Genomic DNA, 16,857 nt, shown 5'->3' on the forward strand with positions numbered 1-16,857 from the left:
GTTCCCAGCCCCACGTGGTAGCTCACGGCTGCCTGTAACTCTAGTTTCAGGGGATCTGGCTTCCTCAGGCTCCTGCATGTATGTGGTACACATAAACTCATGCAAGCATACACACATACTATAAATAAAAGACGTCTTTAAAAGGGAGAAACCGGTTCCTTAGTAAAACAGAGAAGGACCCTTGTGTGCATCGCCCCACAGAACACCTCACAGTGGTTTCTGTGTACCCTGAGCACGCGCACATATGTTGTCTCAGTTGGTATTTATCAATGGCTTTCATTTCACACCTGAGAGCTCTGGGATGCAAAGAGAGCTCATCTATTTGCTCAGAGTCACCTGCTTACAAAGTGACAGTTCCAGGACTAGATTTGGGGCCTTCTGAGTCTGTGGCTCTAGTGCCCACCACCGGGACTCACACGGCACCCAGTCTGAGCAGGTAGAGGGCCAAGGCTGGCTCCGCGTCTTCTGTAACTCGGGACACACCGTCTCTGCTTTGCCAGGATGTCCTTCAGTGACTTCCTGAGGCACTATTCTCGCCTGGAGATCTGCAACCTGACCCCTGACACCCTCACCTGTGACTCCTACAAGAAGTGGAAACTCACCAAGATGGACGGGAACTGGAGGCGAGGCTCCACGGCAGGGGGCTGCAGGAACTACCCAAGTAAGGGTCGTGGCCATGTGAGGCTGCAGCCACCGCACCCCACCCCGACAGATGGGCCACGTCAGGGGAGCTGGCTGCCGCTCACGCAGGCCTTCACGCTCTTTCCTCAGCACCAGCCTTGGCCTCTCATCTTTTCTGTTTTCTCAACCATACTATCCCGCATTCATTTGCTGTGATAAACTCTTCCGGCTCTCGATCCTCGGGTGCCTAGGGTCTTCGTCCGGCTTATGGGGGCTAAGTCCCAGCTCATGGCTAGCTACCCTAGGCCCTCGCAGACTGCATCCATGGGGCACACCAGCTCCTCATGGCAGTCTTCCACCCTCTTGTGTGTCAAGTTCATTTAGAAAAGGTGGACAGCCAGGAGGCGGTGGTCCGTGGAAGCAGAAGTTTCTCTCCTTCCAGCAACTCCCAAATACCCAGCAGCCACTTCCCAAATAATTGATTCGGAGGCTTCATATTACTTATAAATGCTCGGCCAGGAATCCCAGCTCTCAGGAGGCAGAAGCAGGCACATCTCTGAGTTCGAGGCCAGCCTGGTCTACAGAGGGAGTTCAGGACAGCCAGGGCTACACAGAGGAATTCTGTCTCAAAAATGCAAACAGGAAGGAAGGAAGGAAAGAAGGAAGGAAGGAAGGAAGGAAAGAAGGAAGGAAGGAAAGAAAGGAGGAGGAAGGGAGGGAGGGAGGGAAGGAAGGAGGGAGGAAGGGATGTCACCTGAGCCCAGCTCACATGGAGAGAGACTCTCTCCTCTGCCCCACTGTGTTGACCCCCTTGGTTCCGTTGTCTCCATGGCTCAGGCTTGCTCTCTTCTTCCCATGGGAACTGCCTGGTTTGGATGACATCTCCAGTCATAGGGTGGGGCATACATGGGGTCCCGGGAGCTCTGTGTATTGATCTTCTAGATAAACTTATTCCCATCTGGAAGATGGTGGGGCCAAAACAAAGGACAAGTGGCTGGCCCAAGGCCATGGAGCTTTCTGGGACCTGAACCCAGGCAGTATGGTTATGGAGTCACTCTTAGTCTGGTAGCAGGCCGTGGTCATACTGTGTTACAGATGGGGAAACTGAGGCTCTACTCACTGAGCAAATAGACTGTGACTAGCTGTCCCGTCCCTCCAGTCCCAGCATGCCATTACCAAGTGGCAGTTCTGGAAGACACCACTGGGAAGCCCCTCTGCCACCCGAAACAGCCTGTACTTATGAGATGAGGGGGTCAGGAGACACTCTCTCAAGGACCTTCGAGTGAAGGCTCTTGGCCTTGTGGGACGCTCTCCCTCCACAGTACTTATTCAGTGCCACTGAGGCAGCCTAGAAGCTTCATACATAAATGAGTGTGTGGGTGGACACAACTGGATTTACAGAATCAGTGACACCATGGCTGTCAGCTCTGCAAGACCACGCTTCTGATGGCATGAGGGACAGGAGGCACTTGGCGTAATTACCTCAAACAGGAGTGACTCAGTGCCTTCCTGAGATGGGTCTTGGAAGTGGGGGTGTTAGAGGCGCCAGGAGAGTGAGCAAGACACAGAGATGCTGAATTAGTGCACAGGCTATCCATGGCCTCTGCATTCACCACGGGGTGGGGGCGAAGGACAGGCACAGTGTGGGTGTCCTTAGGGAGCACCAAGACAAGCCAACGGAAGGGCAAAATAGAACTTTTGGGGGGAAATTCCTGATTCCGGTCCGTCTGAGATTCAGAGTGTGTCAGGAGCCCAGCAGCCTTCCATTTCTCTGACTAGCAGGGGATAAGCCTTTGAGAAGACTCCACAGTTGGGGTAAGGATATAACTCAGATGCTGGAGTCATTACCCAGCATGCACGGAGCCCTGGGTTCAGTCTCTAGTACTAGCAATCCCTGCACTGAGGAAGTGGAGTCAGGAGGATCAGAAGTTCCAGGTCATTCTCAGAGACATAGCAAGTTGAGCTATATGAACCCTTGTTCCAGAAGGAGAGAACCAGAGGAAGCCATTTCCTCATGAAAGGTGCAGATCTGCCCACCATAGCACGCCTCTCTCAGTAGCCACTCACCGGCCAGGGGCTTCAGCTGGCCTCTACTCCACTTCCCATCTCCACTTTTCTCATCCTTGTCCCACCCAACACCTTAGCCCTAAGGCCAGGGCCCACCCCAGTTCCCAGCTTCTGGGCATTTCTTTAGGGCTGGGCCTCCCTGTCCCTGTTCCACAGATACCTTCTGGATGAACCCTCAGTACCTAATCAAGCTGGAGGAAGAAGATGAAGATGATGAGGATGGGGAGAGAGGCTGTACCTTCCTGGTGGGCCTCATCCAGAAGCACCGGCGGCGGCAGAGGAAGATGGGCGAGGACATGCACACCATTGGCTTCGGCATCTATGAGGTACAGGCAGAGGATGGGGCGGCAGGCTACCTTCCCTTCCTTTCTCCCTGTCTCAACCACACAGACCCCAGGGGCAGGACTTGAAATAAGGCAGAGGACAGACAAGGTAGCCAGGCCAAAGTAAAGATGCCAGCAGGGCCAGACTCAGCTGACACAAGGTTTACAGAGCTGTTGTGTCTCCAAGGACCTCCTGGCCCTTCCCTGGGCCCCATAGCTACCCTCCTAGGAGTTCTGTGCTTGGAAAAGACCGCTGTGTCCCTTTTCACATCCCTTAGTCCTGGAATTCTGGTTAGCCCAGCAAACTCCAAAGAACAGAAAAGACTTAAGCTAGAACAGAATATTCTAGAGCACACCAGAAGCATTGTGAGGGCTGGGTTGGGCCAACAGGCCCTCATGGTCAAAGCCCAGCCAAGTCTTTGGCCTGAATGGGAGAGAGCCCAGGACAAGCTAAAGAAGAGTCATTATGTTCCCCTGGGGTCTGCTGGCTGCAGCCACGCTCTCACAAATCCCTCGCTGTCCACAGGGCCTTCTCTCATTCCAAGCCAAAGGAAAGCCACCCCTGCTCAGCTGTGCCAGAGGGCAGCCTTGCCACGGCTGTCTCTCTTCTTCAAGCTGAGGGCTAGGGCCAGGAGACCAGATTCCATGTTGGGGCTCTGCTGCACAGAACATGGCCTTGGGTGGCAGGAGATGAGTGCAGCGTGGAAGACCTCAGCGTAGCTGCATAGGTGCCTTTTTGTTTAGTGAGTGCAATCTGGCAATCTGCTGGACTCTTCCTGGTTCTGCAAGCCGCCCCATCATTCCCTCAGTCCCGTGTTTAGCAAGGTCATCTGGGTAGCCTGAACATGGCTTTGGGAAATGACAAACATTTGCCAAGCTGGACTTCTGCCCACCAACTCCAAGCACACTCCTAGCACACTGTGAACCCAGACTAGGTGTCAGGGAGAAGACTCAACTGCTGTGCTCATCACCGGCAATGTGGCTGCTTCTGATTGGCTACTTGTCTGAGCCCCATCCACCAGCCTGAGAAACGGAGTGGGATGAAACCCATCAGCTGTGCAGTATCCATAGTCCCTGGACTCTCAGTCTCTGAAATGGAGCTGAGGACTTCAGATCTGGGCTGAATCATTCAGAAAGGAAAAGTGAATTGTGCCTGCTCAACAAGCACTTGGGAGTCCAGTCATGGGCTTTCAGAGTTGGGCAGGGTCAGTCCCATTTGAAATGTGAGAAAACTGAGGTCAGTGAGGGAATGTGGCTTAGTGGAGGAAATACATACATTCTGGATGTGGCTGGCCTGCTCTGTTGATTCCTCCAGCTGCACCCAGCCTACTTTCCCTGAATGAGAGGTGGGTGTGGACTTGAACACAGCTACCTGGTGACCTAAAACAAGTCACTACATGTCTCCAGGCCCACCCACCACATCACCGAGTCCTAAGAAGATTTTTTTTTTCTTCCAATGTGGCCAAAGTACTTAAAGTTGCTTGAAAAATAATTTCCGCGTTGACCTAGTTCATCACACTGGGGCTGCAGAGGAAAGCGCACAGCAGGGTCAGTCACCATGCTGGTGTCTTCATACCCCCCAAATCTGAATCAGGTCTCCTTTATTTTTCAGGTTCCAGAGGAGGTACGTCCAGCACATGTCAGCCCCCAACCCCAGGGCTCCAGCTGCCAACACGATTGAAGCTTAGCCTGTCTGAACTCAGGGAGTAATGGGGGCTTAGGAGAAGCTGGTGGCCGAGGGGTGAGCCCTTGTCCCCTCTGAGCCCTGTGGAAGTGGCTCCAGTCCTGGATCCCACTGGACTAAGCTCAGGACATCTATCTAGAGAGTTCATCGTGCCTTCTGCTTCCCCGTGGACCTAGAGAAGCTGCGTAGAGTTTGGCTGTGGCGGCAGCCCTGTGTGACTGGAGAACAAGCAGGAGGGAGGGGCAGGGGAGGATGAACATGAACACTACACTGTCCTGGACCCAACTCCCAGGCCAGGTGACCCTGTACACATGGCAATATTCTCTCTGAGATTTCGTTTCTTTTCCAGTATAAATGGTGAGCCATCACCTCCCTGGGCACTGTAGGCATGAGCTGAGTTATAGAAGGGCACAGTTAACAGTAATAAGATGCGTTCACAGCTGGGTGACTCAAAAAGCCAGGTGTTAAATGGCCACACCTGACTCCCCCGTGGGCATCCTGCTTCTACCGATGGACAGTTGAGTTTTACTGAATATCACCTTAGGAGTTGTGGGCCCAGCCTTGAGTTTCAGCTGGGCCCCTTTCTCCTTCCCCAACCGCGTCTTTCCTTTTATGTGTGTGAAATACAACCCAGAAGTGACCTGGGTCCTTTGTGAGGGAGGGGCCTCCAGCATCCCGAGAGTCAGCTAAAGCAAGGTGGATGGGAGAGGGGCGCTCCCGTCCTGCCTGGTCACACCTGAGCTCCTTACCCGTCATGTGTTGTTTGGGGTGCAGATTTTGCTCCTCATCTAAAACGAACCAGGCACTGTCCCCATCATCCCTTCATCTGGTTTCTTTATTGACGCATCAGCTCACAGGGCAGACGAACATCCACCTCGGCAAGAACTTCTTCCTCACAACCAGAGCCCGGGAGCGGTCAGACACCTTCATCAACCTCCGGGAGGTACTCAACCGCTTCAAGCTGCCCCCAGGGGAGTATGTCGTGGTTCCCTCCACCTTCGAGCCCCACAAGGACGGCGATTTCTGCATCCGGGTCTTCTCGGAGAAGAAGGCTGACTACCAGTAGGTTCCGCCACCTCTCCCTGTTCTCGGCCCTGGCCTGCCCTTCTCTTCTCTTTTCCTGCTTGACAGGCCAGTGTAAGGATAGGTGAGCTGGAGCACTCTAAGGGATCTACTCGAGGAAGCAAAGGCGAAAAACCATGCAGGATGTGTTCAGTTGGAACAGGGTAGCTGGGGAATTGTGTAGCTTGAAGCCCAGTTTCACAGTTCATCTCCGAATTACCCATAGTTAATATCATTCTAATGACCTGTGTGCACCCCTCTACGAGCCTGTACTCTGCTTAACCCCTGCTTTCCCAGGCTGGGTGTAACTGACAGTGTTGATAGTCCGTGCATCCAGGACTTTCTGTGTTAGTCAGGAAGTCTCTGGCGGAAGTTTGTAGGCAGATATTACAAGTTCCTGCCAATATCCCTGTGGCCTCGACTCACAGGAGCTTCTGACACATCTGTCACTGGGTCAGTCATTTCACCAGCTGACAGAACCAACCCTGGACAGTGTAAGCTGAAAGGCTGTGAGGACCCCAGCACTGATGGCGGGCGGGGATAGGGACAAGATGGGAAGGACAGGAACCAGGGTGTTCTGGAGGGCCATGGTTGGGATAACCTGTGCTGAAGACCCCAAAACCCCATAGATAAGGACTATGGAGTAGACATAGGCCAGTCCCCAGTCATTACCCCCTGTGACAGGAAAGAGGTTGTGGGAGAGACCAGGAAACCCTTGCTTCAAACAATACATGCCAGAGAAAGAGTTTCAATGCCCAATAGCTGTGAACTTATAAATGTCACTGGAGTGTGACTGTGGCTCCCTGCCATGACAGGCTCTCTTGTTTGTCGAAGCTTGCTGCAGGGAAGGGGCCCACTGGGTCATCTCACGGCGGCGGTGTTGGGGGGAGGGAGTCAGTGTGTCCAACTTAGTCACCACTGATGAGATGGGGACAAGCCCGAATATCATTGTGATGGTCAAACTCTATCCTACCCTGCTAACCACAAGCCTGTCCAAGGGAAGTGTCAGCACCCTCTGCTCCCCTCAAAGTGAGCTGTCTGCCCTTCAAAGCTGTCGCCCTGACCCAGAATAGCCAACCTTCTATACCAGTGAGCAACACTTAGAAGTCCCTTTACCCTCTTATGAAGCTGAAACCTAGTTTAAGATTTCAGGCACCCCATGAAGCCCCTCCTAGGCATAAGTACCCTCACTGAGGGACTGGTTTATGTAAGGACTGTGTGAGAGCAAGCTAACTTTGCCAGCAGATTCTCTATGGTTTGCTCCAACCCGACAGGGGACAAAGAGTTAGAGGTTCATGTGGACAAGTCACACCATGAACGTCCTCCCTTGGCAAAGAGTGTTTTAGATGGAACTTCGATGTTGTCCTCTGAGACTGGGGATGTAGCTCAGTGGCAGGGCGCTTGAACAAAACAAAGTCCAGCTGGAAGTGAGCCCACAGAGCCCTTGCTCGCCACATAGGAAGACTGTGCTGTTCGATAAAGACCCCCAAACCAACAGAGTATCTCTGTCTCAGCTTCTACTGCCAAGGGGCTGTGCTATCACAGAAACTCAAGGTGCAGAGATCCTCTCTTCTACAGCATGCTGGGTTTAAACACTGATGTTCTAGTTTATAGGGTGACTTCTGCAGTATTTCTTGTTCGCCCTCCCCAGCTTTCTAATAACAAAATTTCCTTCTGTTTGCAGAGCTGTGGATGATGAAATAGAGGCCAACATTGAAGAGGTATTTCTTCCTTATCTCTCTAGTTCTAGCCATTCTGATGGACACAGAATGCAGGAGAGCAAAAACATGGCGGGGGCCTGGGCACCCCTTGGACTGTGGGAGCAGGGTTTGAAAGCGAGGCTACAGATAGTCTCTTGTTCATTAAAGCCCAGTTTATCCCCGTGCAGCAGGCATGAGGGTGGTGGAAAAGGACAGAACACCAGTGCTGCATTGAGCATACTGGGTTCTGGTGACTCGTCTTGCTCAACCTCACTTTGATCCTCTCAGGGGGCTGGAGAGGTGGCTCAGAGGTTAAGAGCACAGACTGTTCTTCCAAAGGTTCTGAGTTCAATTCCCAGCAACCACATAGTGGCTCACAACCATCTGTAATGAGATCTGGTGCCCTCTTCTGGCCTGCAGGCACACTTGCAGGCAGAACATTGTATACATAATAAATAAACAAATCTTAAAAAAAAAAAAAATAGACTCAGAAGATAACAAGCTTTCCCAAGCTTCTGAGAGTTCTAAGAATGATTCTTTCATTGGATCATAGTTGCTGAAGCCTGGTGCTTGTCATATGTACCCATGGGACACCAAACGGTTTGTCATTGACCTACTACTATTGGAGTAGACCGTACAAGGTCATTTTAGTTAAACTTTAAAGATACTTGGAATTACAGGAAGTTAAAGCATAACCTCCTCTGCCATGTGGTTTTCATTCCCTCTCATGGGCTTTAGCCAAAAAACAAAACTTTAGCTGGGCATGGTGGTGCACATCTGTAATCTCGGCCCTGAAGAGGTAAAAGCCAGGGGATAAGGAGTTCAAAGAATCCTTGGCTATGTCGTGAGTTCAAGGCCACCCTGGACTACATGAGACCCTGTCTCGAGAAGGAAAAAAATTCTTAAAAGACAAGTGTGGTAACACGTACCTGTCATCCCAACACTTGGGAGGTGAGATAAGGATCAGGAGTTCAAGGCCATCCTCAACTACATAAGGAGTTCAAGGCCATCCTCAACTACATAAGGAGTTCAAGGCCATCCTCAACTACATAAGGAGTTCAAGGCCATCCTCAACTACATAAGGAGTTCAAGGCCATCCTCAACTACATAAGGAGTTCGGGGCCAGCCTGCGTTATACGAGACCTTGTCTCCAAACAAAACAAAATATGTCATTCTTCACACTGCCATGCCCAGTATCCCTAGCATTCTGGCCTGAGGGACAGGAAGACTCTGGAAGTTGGGGAGCTGGAGGAGGGGCTGCCATGGGCCGGCAAAGGCACCCTGCTGTCCGTCTTCAGTTCAGCCCACTTCTGTTTCTGTGCTCCACCTTGTAGATCGAAGCCAACGAGGAGGACATTGACGATGGGTTCAGAAGGCTGTTCGCTCAGCTGGCGGGGGAGGTAGGTGTCACCCAAATTCTGCTGACGTAAAGGGAAAATGGTTTTCCTGGAGGAGACTTCAGTTTAAGGGGGAAGAAAACAAACTAGGCAAAAGCAGAGGAATTTTGGTCATCGCTCAGACCCTTAGCTCAACACAGATTGCTTACATCCTCTCAAGCCCTCTGCTGGCTCCCAGGGCCTCTTCTGTTGAGGTCAGCCCTGGCTCTGCTCTTCCTTCAGATTCTTGGTTCGCTCTGAGGTTATTTTATTTCCTCTGTCCCATGCCAACTGAGACATGAAACATGACTCCCAGTCTTGACCCCCATAAACATACCTGAGACGGAAGAGTCCCACTCCTCCAAAGTGTAAGCAGATTATACCAAAGCTTTACTTTTCCTTTTCTCCCCAGCCCTGCAGTCCCACTACAGAGCCAGTCTGCCCTTTCTGCCAGCAACCCCAGAAGCAGTGTCCTCCATTGTGTAGCTCTCTCTAGTGTTACCATGACACCCGTCTCCTGCTTAGCCATGGACTCATCAAAGGGCTCAGAAAGATGCTTTGCAACCCCAGCTGTGCCCCTCCCCCGATTCCCCAAGGGGAGAGGCCTCAGAGAAACATATTCTGTCTGCTCATTGAATCACACACACACACACACACACACACACACACACACACACACACACCCCTCTATGCACACCTTGGGCCTTGTCCAGGTTACACAAATTATACAAATAACACCTAAGTGAGCAGAGGTAGCTGGACCACTTCTGAGAAACCCTGGCAAATGACCCCATAGAAGACCTGAGCCATCTCCCCGAGATGGCCAATCTTAAGCAGTTTCAGGAAGCCCAGGATCTGAGTTGTAGAGGGTGGAGAAGGGCTGCTAGGTAGGAGGGATGGTGTGGGAGAATTAGGGTGAGGAACACCATGAACGTGTTTCCCACCACACAAAAAGGGTGACTAACTCGACCTCGTGTGTGCCCTATATCATAACAGTCTGTTAAAGCCAAGGCACTACTTCTGGTAGGCTGGGGACAATGGAACCAACATCACTTGGGGCATTAAACAAGATCCATCTAAGATGTTCATTGTGGTTCACTAAGCTCCCACAGGGAGTACATAATGATGGTCTGGTCCTATGTCCACAGGATGCGGAGATCTCTGCCTTTGAGCTGCAGACCATCTTGAGAAGAGTTCTAGCCAGGCGTAAGTGTCCCCTTTCCAAGTCCCCCATCATACTCTCACCCCTGCGGACACGAGGGGACATGGGACTCCTTCCTTCAAGCACATGTCAGCTGCTGTGGCTGAACCATCACTTTCTGCTCCTACATAGGTTTTGTCTTTGCTCTCCCAGCACCAGGGAAGAACAGGACAGAGGAGGGTGTGTGAAGTGATGCTATAGAGCAAAGGTTCCTGGGTCTAGAGATGACAGATCAAATCCAAATTCTTCTGCTTACAAGCTCAATAAGTAAACCAGGTTAAATAGATCACCTTTCCGACTTTTTGCCCCTTATCTGCAAAACAGACACGCTATGACTCCCTCTTCCTGGTAGCTGAACATTATGTAAAATCTGCCTAGTCCAGAGCCTGTGTGCTGTGAATGGAAATTCTGGTCATGACTAGTTGGTAAGAAAAGGCTAAGTCAGTGCAGATGATGGGCCCCAGAGTCCTGAGTTCCTGAGTTCCCTGCCTATGTTTAAGAGGCGAGGTCACTGATGGGCCAGGATGGAGGATAATACGTCTTCTCACACTCAGACTGAAGGAGACGGATCGCAGAGGCTCAACTCCCAGCCTTGAATTTCAATGCGCTTCAATTCACTTGAGCCAATAACTTCTGGACTCTGGAAATGTCTGCTCAGGCCCAGGCTGGGGGCTCCCATAAAGAATAAACAAGACTAGGTGGAGGTTGGATAATGAATTATCATCAACCTTTTTGTAGCTTGTGACTGTTACCTTTTTTTTTTAATCTTCTAAAAAGTATAGCGTGTGCATGTGTATACATGTAGGCCACGGTGCACATGTAGAGGTCAGAGGACAACTTACAGGAACCTGTTCTCTCCTTCCATTGCGTAGGCTCTAGGTATTGAACTTAGGTCATCAGGCATGGTGACAAGCACCTTTACCTGTTGGGCCATCTCGATGGCCTTTTTTTTTTTCCTTTCCTTTTCTTTTTTTTCTTTTTTCGCTTTGAGATAGGGTCTCATTCTGTAGCTTAGCATGACCTCCTTGGACTCCATATATAGCCCAGGCTGGTCTTGATCTCACAGCAGTCCCCCTGCCTTGGGCTCCCGAGTGTTGGATTATAGGTGTAATTCACCATGCCAGCTCTTCCAGCTGTTTCTTAAATAAAAATTGTCCAGGACTAATGCTCACTGTTGCTCACCTCCAGAGAAGGAAGAAAATATGCTTTTCCCCTCAAATTGTTACAAACCACACTGCTCCTGATAAGATGGTAGTTAGTGTGCAATGCCTGAAGTCATGTGTGACATCCCAGACATCAGCTCTGTCATCATGGACGGCCCATCTGACATCAGACCAGATGGCTTCTCACTCAACCCCTCAGGATAAAAGTAAATCCTTGTTTTAAAGCCAAAGAAGAGTCCAAAGTCTGTAGAATAGTCCACACTTGGTGTGTGTCCCTCACAGATGTGGGAGACAATGGGTTGCTCCTGAACAAACAGCCACAGGACAGCATCTATGATTCACAGAGCACTCAGCCATCATGGCGAGGAGCCAGCACCCAGGCTGGCCAATGTAGGGCTTCCTCAGGACTGTGCCCAGCCACACTCTCCCTCTTCCAGGACAAGAGGACATTGTGTACCTTTGTGGCTGTCAGGCACAAGGGTGGTCACAGGGCTCTTCAGATGTTGGCTGTAGTGCATTCAGAGGACAAAGTCTCTTTGTCCCACACAACTGGAGTACGGGAGGAACTAAGCCATGCTTTGGTCCAGCCCATTCCTAGTTGAGGGAAAAGACGTGTGGTGTATGTACTTCTGAACTTGGGTCCTTCCCCTGCCTGCCTGGTGACTCCAGCTTTCTGTCCGAGTGTCCCCACACAGCCCCATGCCCATCCTGGGGAATGGGTTGGTGTCTAGTAGAGAAAGTTTAAGACAGGCTAAGCCCAAATAGTCTACAAAGACATCACCAAAAGGGTTGTTCCTGTGGCCTGGTGAGATGGCTATGGGGGTGAAGTGCTTGCCATGCTGGTATAAGGACCTGAGTTTGAGTCCCAGAACCTATGCAAAGCCAGGCACAGGAGCATGCACCTGCAATCCTATGGTGAGTTCCCAGAAGCTTGTGGGCCAATCTAGCATACATAGGGGCTAACAACAAAAACCCTGTCTTAAACAAGATGAAAGGTGAGGACCGACCACCCAAGGCAGTCTGTCCTATGTATGACTCCATACATGTGCCATGGTACACACCCATTCATACCCACACACATGCATACACACCCATCAAACGCACACATTACCATCATCCTCATCACACACACACACACACACACACACACACACACACACACACACACACACACACACACACACACACAGAGTTATGCCTCATGAAGTCTGTGGGGTGTGTGACAAGAGTCTCAGCACAGGACTCACCTAGTAAAGCACAGAAGGTTCTTCATATTTCTCCATCAGTTGGGACACAGACACAATTATCTGCAGGTGGACAGCTGGAAAAGCTGCCTTCCTCTCTCCGCTCAGAGTAAACACACATGCTCTCTGGCTGCCTGTGACCAAAGGCAGTTTTTCACCCTGTCGGCACTTAAAGGTTCAGCCATGACCAGGTGTGGTAGTACATGCCCATAATCCCAGCATTCGTGAGGCAGAAGTGTGGATCTGAAGCCTGTCTGAGCTTGAAAGCAAGGTTCTATCAAAAAAAAAAAAAAAAAAAAAAAAAAGCCCAGTCATTTTTTTACTATCTTACTTGTTTATTTTAATACTAAAGCCCTGTCTGTCCATGGTAGTCTACAGAAAAATCAAGATCCTCTGGGCTGCCCCAGTTTGACAGCCAATGACCCACACGTGACTAAAGTAATCCACGGGGCTGTTGTAGTGGCCGGCCAGGAGGAAGGACATGTCTGTCTTTGTAGAAAGTTCTGCCAGACAGTGCTGGTCGGAAAGGCTTTGCTCACATTCTTACTTTGTCTTGTAGGCCAAGACATCAAGTCAGATGGCTTCAGCATCGAGACCTGTAAAATCATGGTGGACATGCTAGATGTATCCTTCAGTGTGCTCAGAACCGAGGCTAGCTTCCTCGGATAAAGGAAGTGAATCCACTCCTCACCTGCCGTCATAGGCTTGGAGTGTGGACAGCCAGCCTGTCAGGTCCAGGGCTAGAAACCCTGACCGTACATGCCCAGAGCAGCCCCGGTAGCCTCTTGATGACAGCGTTCTCCTACTTTTCCAAAGCAGAGTTCTCCAGTAGTGTGTCTGTGGCAAGATTCCCTTCTTAAACCATGTGGGGTGGTATACTTCTGTTAATTCAGGCACATGGTGGGGCTGAGGCAGAAGGATTTCCAGTTTGAGACCAGCCTGGGCTACATAGCAAGACTGTCTCAAAAAAAAAAAAAAAAAAAGTTGGGTGGCAGTGGTGGCGCACGCCTTTAATCCCAGCACTTGGGAGGCAGAGACAGGCGGATCTCTGTGGGTTGGAGGCCAGCCTGGGCTACAGAGTGAGATCCAGGGCAGGTACCAAAACTACACGGAAAAACCAAAAAAAAAAAAAAGTTTTCTAGACCTGAAGCCGAGAGCCCATCTACATCACATTCTTTCTCTTCGGCCTACCTCCCCCTGGGCCACCCACCTGTCCCGGAAGCAGAATAATCATGTTTCCTCTCCATTTCTGATGGTCAGTAACAGAACAGCGCAAGCTTCTATGACACTCTATCTACCGGCCACATGGCATATACCTATGACACAACAGCTCCCTTCCCAAGATGCCTTAAAAATACCCCGATAGTTCTCCAGGGCCCAGTCATCTGTCTGTCATCTCATAACATACTGTCAGCAAGATCTGGGGTCCCCCCCCACAGCACCCCAGTCAGCAGACGGTAGGCAGGGCTCCATCCTTCCTGCTGCCCTTTTGAGGGAATGCGGGAGTATGAAAAGCAGAAGGCAAACCTGCAAACCCTCCCTGTGCGTGCGTGGGAAGGCAAGCAGACGCCACTGCACCCAGTGACGACATGCTCCAGGAGCTTTCCTTGACCGAGGCAGGAAGATGGGAGCGGCAAGCTGGGGCTGAAGGAGTTCTACATCCTCTGGACGAAGATTCAGAAATACCAAGTAGGGGCCTGGGGGGCCTGGGGTGGGAAGATCCGTGTGGGGGGTATTCTAGACATACACTTCAAGATGCAACTCCTCTGGAGGGTGGGGGGACATGCCCAAGGGAATTGGACTTTATCTCTAGTGGAACTCAGAAGGAGTAAAGACCTGGATACGCCAAGCACACAAACCAAGCAAGGACTTACAAGTAAAGCAGTCTTAAACTTTCCTTCGCCTGATCAGTGACCAGAAACGAGGCCACGGTCAAGAGTCTCCTGGAAAGGCTGCGTAGTGTCTGGTAGTTTGGGTTTGTGGCAGCTCGTACATAAAACATAGCATAGGCCTGTGCTGATGGGTTGGGTGATTTGATGGGCACATTAAGAAGTCAGCTCGTTAGAAACAGGCAAGAGCGCCAGACAGCAGTTCTCAACCTGTGGGTCATGACCCCTTTGGGGTTTGAATGACCCTTTCACAGAGGTCACGTATCAGATACTTACAGTAGCAAAATTACAGTTACGAAGTAGCAAAGAAAATAATTTTATGGTGGGGGGGGGGGTCACCACAACAGGAGGAAACTATATTAAAGGGTCGCAGCGTTAGGAAGGTGGAGACCCACTGCCCTACTAAATATTGAAAGTAAGGCCAAACTAGAGGCGCAGAGATGGGAACACTCCACACCACTCGCAGGCACCTGACACCTGTTTTGTTTGGGGTCGTGGTTCTAATAAGTATTTTTCATGTTCCAGAAAATTTACCGGGAAATCGACGTTGACAGGTCCGGAACCATGAATTCCTACGAGATGCGGAAAGCACTGGAAGAAGCAGGTAACACTTCGTACCCACACCTCCTCGCCTGTTTTCTGTTGAGCCTGGTTCTATACCATACAATATAAAGCTTTGTTGGTGGGTCTGAAGATGCAGCTCGGAGGTAGAGCTCTTGCCTAGCATGCACAAAACCCTGGGTCCTACCCCAGCATCACAAAGAAGTTAGATGAACCAAACTTTGATTGGTGGCATAAGCTGTGGCACAAAGCGAATGCTGGACTAACAGTGTACCAATACATCCTCCTCACTCCCCTGGAAAAGACGGACTGCTCAAATTAAATGTCTTCCCGGAAGCTCTGTCTTCGGGTCCTCCTGAATCCAAGTTTTGTCTGGAACAGCCTGGCAAAGCAAGAAGGCAAAGACAGCTCTGAGTGTGTGTGTGTGTGTGTGTGTGTGTGTGTGTGTGTGTGTGTGTGTGTCCATCCCTCCCATACTCCTCACACTCTTTCCCCTGCAGAGCTGACTTGGTAGAATCTGTCTCAGCTCAGTTTTCAGGAAAGCCCGAGCAGAAGAGACATTAGTAGCTGGGGTGTAAACCTAGCAAAGACCAACAGAGAGGAAACCTCTGTGCTTGAGGACAAATCTGAATACACAAGACTCCAAATGACGCTGCACCTTTCCCTCAAGCAGCCAAGGTTGGGATGGGGCCTCTTACCATTAACACCCAGGCTCCTCCTCTCTACTGCTTAGGATCTAGGACAGCAGGTCACCACCATCACATGCTGCCAGCAGGTCCACACACAAATGGCTCCTTGCCTTTGAAGACACACCCATGACTTCTGCTCACACACACTATTAGCCAGAACTTACAAGATCTCCTACAGCTGCAAGGGAAGCTGGGAAGTGCAGTCAGCATGCCCAGACAGCGATGGGCCTGTTAAAGTTCCTTTTCTGTTCACAAGAAAGAGTTAGCATTAGTGAGTTTGCCACCGTCAGTCTGCCACCTAAATCTAGGAAGAAACTAATCTCCCAGATGATTGACAGCTAACTTACATGGCTGTTGTTACATGTTGATGATCATGGGTATCAATTCAGAGTAGCGTGACCATTGCAAAAGAACAGAGCAAAGCTTTATTTGTTAGTGAGGAAACATAGGGTGATGGAACAGTTCAGAAGGGAAAGAAAGGGCCCCACCGCAAAGTTCAACCAGCTGCACGGCCCATGGACAAAAGCAATTATGAGTGTAATTTAAAGTGTCACGCAGTTCGGGGGGCTGGGGCGCTGGGGGGGGCTGGCTCTGTGCTTGGAAGTATTTGCTGCTCTCACAGAGTTGTGACTTTGGTTCCCAACACCCTCTGGGCAGCTCACAACCACCCGTAACCCCAGTTCTAGGGGGTCCAACACCCTCTTCTGGCCTCTGCAGGTACTGCATACAGGTAGTGCACATATAGAAAAGCAGGGACGTGCACACAAATAATAAGTAAATAAAATGTAAAAATAAAGGAAGGGGGAGAGAGAAAGAGTGTCCCATAGGTTCCACAGCCTGTGAGCAGAACTAGATGGTGAGCGTGGCACTCAGCGGAGCTAAGCAGTGGGGGCTGGCACCCAGACAATGGCTGTTTGTTCACTCACCTCCAGGTTTCAAGCTGCCCTGTCAACTCCACCAAGTCATCGTTGCCCGGTTTGCAGACGACGAACTCACCATCGATTTTAACAATTTTGTTCGATGTTTGGTTCGGCTGGAAACACTATTCAGTACGTGGCTCTTTCCATTCCCATCACTCGGAGTTAAGGCCTATCTTGTCTTTCCCCAGGGGTAAAGTCACTGGATGTGTCTATGAGTTGGGGATGAATTTCCCTTTTGTTAAACTGGGGAAGCGGGGAGGAGTAGTAACCTGTGTCATCCAACAAAAATCAGCTGCCAAATTGGACAACGCTGCGATCTGCCTTTCCATACCCTCATTGTTCACCCCCTGCCCTCCC

The 16,857-nt window shown here is 50.6% G+C and overlaps 1 protein-coding gene and 1 long non-coding RNA gene across 2 annotated transcripts in view; one reads left to right on the forward strand and one right to left on the reverse strand.

Moving 5' to 3' along the window:
• Positions 1 to 16,857, forward strand: part of Capn2 (calpain 2) — a 55,164-nt gene that overhangs the window by 35,475 nt on the left and 2,832 nt on the right. The window contains exons 9-19 of the mRNA XM_036202157.1: positions 501 to 661; positions 2,845 to 3,014; positions 4,624 to 4,635; positions 5,546 to 5,757; positions 7,442 to 7,478; positions 8,792 to 8,857; positions 9,982 to 10,039; positions 13,001 to 13,065; positions 14,062 to 14,130; positions 14,856 to 14,934; positions 16,513 to 16,629. Of these exons, the coding sequence (XP_036058050.1) occupies positions 501 to 661; positions 2,845 to 3,014; positions 4,624 to 4,635; positions 5,546 to 5,757; positions 7,442 to 7,478; positions 8,792 to 8,857; positions 9,982 to 10,039; positions 13,001 to 13,065; positions 14,062 to 14,130; positions 14,856 to 14,934; positions 16,513 to 16,629 (1,046 nt within the window). The remainder of the gene's footprint in view (positions 1 to 500; positions 662 to 2,844; positions 3,015 to 4,623; positions 4,636 to 5,545; positions 5,758 to 7,441; positions 7,479 to 8,791; positions 8,858 to 9,981; positions 10,040 to 13,000; positions 13,066 to 14,061; positions 14,131 to 14,855; positions 14,935 to 16,512; positions 16,630 to 16,857) is intronic.
• Positions 14,673 to 16,835, reverse strand: LOC118593005. Its single transcript, XR_004946183.1, has 3 exons — positions 16,507 to 16,835; positions 15,590 to 15,825; positions 14,673 to 15,273 (listed from the first exon to the last, which is right to left on the reverse strand). It is a non-coding gene; the product is annotated as an uncharacterized LOC118593005 (long non-coding RNA).

The sequence above is a fragment of the Onychomys torridus genome, chromosome 11 (assembly GCF_903995425.1).
Source record: "Onychomys torridus chromosome 11, mOncTor1.1, whole genome shotgun sequence".
Taxonomy (NCBI): domain Eukaryota; kingdom Metazoa; phylum Chordata; class Mammalia; order Rodentia; family Cricetidae; genus Onychomys; species Onychomys torridus.